Raw genomic sequence first — 3,721 nt, 5'->3', positions numbered from 1 at the left:
TAAGGATGATAATTTCTGCGTCTTATGTTATGGTTTCTTCAATTTGATGCTTCTGTAACCTTCACATATCAAACAAAATATCATCTGTTACAAGATTTTCTTATTTTACAAGAGATTTCAGGACAAGTATTTAATGTGTTTTCAACAGTAACTGATTCTGTGTTTTTTTTTCAGTTGATTACTTTTGTGCATTTCTTGGATTACCAAAATACAACTCCAATGCAAGAATGCGCTAACACTACAGTCGGAAACCAGTCGACTGTTTTATTATCTCTTTGTATATCAGCAGACCATCATCATACATCTGGAATACCAGTTCTGTCAACATTTAGCAAAATATCGATTGGGACAATTGCTTCCTTATTGGTATTGATTGGATTTTTTGGGAATGCTGTTGTGTGCTTCATTGTTTACAGAAAACCTCAGATGCGTTCTGCTATTAATCTGTTGCTTGCGAACATGGCTCTAAGTGACATTATTATGTCAGTAGTGTGCGTTCCATGGCCTCTGGTCACAATAATCCATGGAAGGTGGGTTTTTGGCGATGTAGTTTGTAAAATACAAGCTTTCCTAGTGGAGTATTTGACTTCAGTTGCCATCTTAATTATATTTATTATGAGCGGAGATAGATATATGATAATTGTCAAACGACGAGACAAGCTAACAGCAAAATTTGCCAAAATATTAATAGTATTGGTTTGGACGATTCCGTTGGTGACGTCACTACCACCTGCTATTGGTTTAAGTGACTATAAGCTATTCAGTGATCACACACAATGTTCACTTGCAATAACGAACAAGACATATGATATCAGCTTTCTAGCTATTAAATTTACACTAATCTTTGTTCTTCCCATCTTGCTAACCGGATATGCTTTTAGTGCTATAGCAAATACCGTTAGAACAAATTCATTTCGTATTCACAATCATGCCGATACGGAAGTGTCACTAAACATAGCTCAAATGAGTGCTACTCTGGGATTTATACTTATTCCGATGAAAACAAAACTTGACGTTGACGTAAAATTCAAAACTCGGACTTTTAAAACAATCATGTTGTTATATGTTTTAGTGATTCTATGTATTTCGCCCTATTCAATCAATCAAATTGTGTCCAACACTACCGGTCTGTTTCAGATGAATAGAGACACAATTTTTCTTTGGATAGCTTTCAGTAAAAGTTCTATAAACCCCGTGATATACTTCTTCCGGGTTAAGAAGTTTAAAGAAACATGTGGAGAATTCGTGCCAATATGTTGTCGGAGTGTCAACATCAATGTGTTATCAAGAAGACGTGTCAATCCAAGCTCTCTTTACCAGTATAACGGGGATCAATCCGTTGCATCTATCAGTTCTACGATATAGTTTATCAAGCATAGATGTTGAGAGATATGCGGAAAACCAATGTCTGCTTTACGCAATACAAGAAAATTGTGGTATTAATTTTGTGCCTTCGGTAAATCGTTTAATTATAAAAAGAAGCAAATGACCACTAATGACCATTTATGACAAATTAATTCTTATAGTATCAAAATAAATCAGGGTAAAAAGTTTGAATGACAATCATAATCATTTCAACATAACTCGTCACCAATGTCACTTTGCGAAAACAAAGTCAAATAGTGCAACTAGAAAGTGCAGAACAGATTTTTTTTAGGTAAAAGTGCGTAATTGATAGCTAAAACTTGACTTTCTATAAGTGCAAAATTTAGGATTCTTCAAGAGTTAACGAAATAAGTGGACTTTTCTAACCTTGTCTAACGTCTGTGACTATCTAGGAATAAGATAGGCACTTCTTATGTAACTGTCAAACAATTGTTTGGAAAATTATTGCAATTAATAATAATAAGAAAGTGAGTGAATTTGCATGTTGTTCAGTTTAGTTTAAACATATTTTATTTGCTAAATATCAGCAAAATGGATGGGACACAAGTAAATCATACTTATGAAGTCTTCTCCATATTACAATACAAGTATATATACAATAATAACATTATGAGCATGCATGTAAGCTAACAAATTCATTAAATATTATACGAACTATAAATAAAAAGAAAAAAAGAACAAGAAGAATGGAAAAGGAGGAAAAGAAAAAGAAGCAAATTATATTTTCTGTGATTTTGACTTAGGTTTGATGGTGATGATCATCCGTGCCGGTAGCAATACTATTTTATGAAGGTACTAGAAATCTGTTAGACCTTTTAATAAAATCTTGAACATGTTTGAAAATTAGGAGATTTTGTTCATTCGAAAGTTCAAGATCTCCGCAAGTTAATAGTTTAGTATCAATAATAAAGTTTTCAGTAAGCCAATTAAGATTGTTAAGTAAAATTTCTCTACATGTAGTGTATTTTGGGCAAACTAAAAGAAAATGATGAACATCCTCAATATCAGACCCACATTGACACGAAGGATCCAGTATAATGTTAGCTTTGAAAAGGTCAGAGTTTAAAAATGAAGCGGAACATCGCAATTGAGTTAAAATAATATATAGTTTCCTCGGACCGTACATATAATACGGCGCAACTCTACTCTGAACACTTTCATTTTTCAATTCTCTCTTAAATTTAGATATAGAGTCGGTGTTTCGAATTTTTAAGTCAAGCTTATTCCATTCTCGTATAATCATTATTTTTTGTAGTTTTAAAGCTATCATTGTTGTTATCAGTATTAACTCAAACTTTCATATATGCTATTGGTTTTACATCTAAATCAAACATTACAAAAAACAGCAAAGACAATAAACATTAAAGTACAAATTACCACAGCATACACAATAAACATATACATTGACAACCGAACAGGAATACAATACAAAAGGTCAAGGCAAATGGCTCATAAAATAATGGACAAATTTCATCTTGCATTACAGCTATTCTTTACGCTTTGTTTTTTATATTCATTCTCAAATTATGCATTTATTAATTTATTAAATACTGATGCACTACTATGGTGAGCTATCCGTCGATAGGTATTTAAATTGATCATTTGTGTGGAGTTCCGTTAGATTATTTACTGGATTTCTACAGTGTACACTAATATATTACATGTTGTTGACTATTGTACTGGTTGTATATGAACTATAAATAAAAGAAGATTGGACGGAAAAATAATAGAAAATAAGGAGTTCACATTTATAAGATTCGATTATGTCCTGTACTTATTACTGATTTGGTAATTTTAATATATGTACTTGTTACGTACATAAATGTTTGATTTAATTTTTTTTATAAAACTGTAAACGGCGAGCCAGCGCCTTACTTTAAGCATAAATTTTACCATACAAAGATAGCCATTAATAATACAAATGAGAAACTTCAATACCATGTTGAAAGTCATAATAGGTAATAACTGATCTAATTTCATAAGGTTATTGAACAGGACAATAACCCTGTTAGCAGTTTTTAACGAATGTATGTTATTGCGAGGGATGAAGTTAGAGGGAAAATTTGCATATTTAGCAGAAAAACAAAACAAGAAAGAAATGGGCTCCAAACTATACACGCATATTAAGATATGCTTCGTCCGAATTATTATTGCTTATCAAAATTCAATGACATAAGTGTATCAGCTGCTGTTTATTAAATAGAAGAGTTAACATAAGTCTTCTTCATAATTAAGAGTGAATAAGTGTCAATTTTCATGGTAGAGGAAAACGCTAGTTTACTTTGTTCATAGAGATGTGTTATATAGTGTGATCACTTTCGTTCATTATTTTTTA

The 3,721-nt window shown here is 31.7% G+C and overlaps 1 protein-coding gene across 1 annotated transcript; it reads left to right on the top strand.

Annotated features, from left to right (window-relative positions):
- Nucleotides 1-219: 219 nt before the first annotated feature.
- Nucleotides 220-1,784, top strand: LOC127726008 (high-affinity lysophosphatidic acid receptor-like). Its single transcript, XM_052233306.1, has one exon. It carries the CDS (start codon nucleotides 220-222, stop codon nucleotides 1,363-1,365), a length of 1,146 nt encoding a protein of 381 aa, XP_052089266.1. The 3' UTR covers nucleotides 1,366-1,784.
- The last annotated feature ends 1,937 nt before the right edge of the window (nucleotides 1,785-3,721 follow it).

Source organism: Mytilus californianus, unplaced genomic scaffold (assembly GCF_021869535.1).
Source record: "Mytilus californianus isolate M0D057914Y unplaced genomic scaffold, xbMytCali1.0.p SCAF_15, whole genome shotgun sequence".
Lineage (NCBI taxonomy): Eukaryota > Metazoa > Mollusca > Bivalvia > Mytilida > Mytilidae > Mytilus > Mytilus californianus.
The sequence above is the reverse complement of the archived record's forward strand: the minus strand, read 5'-3'. Positions and strand labels throughout refer to the sequence as shown.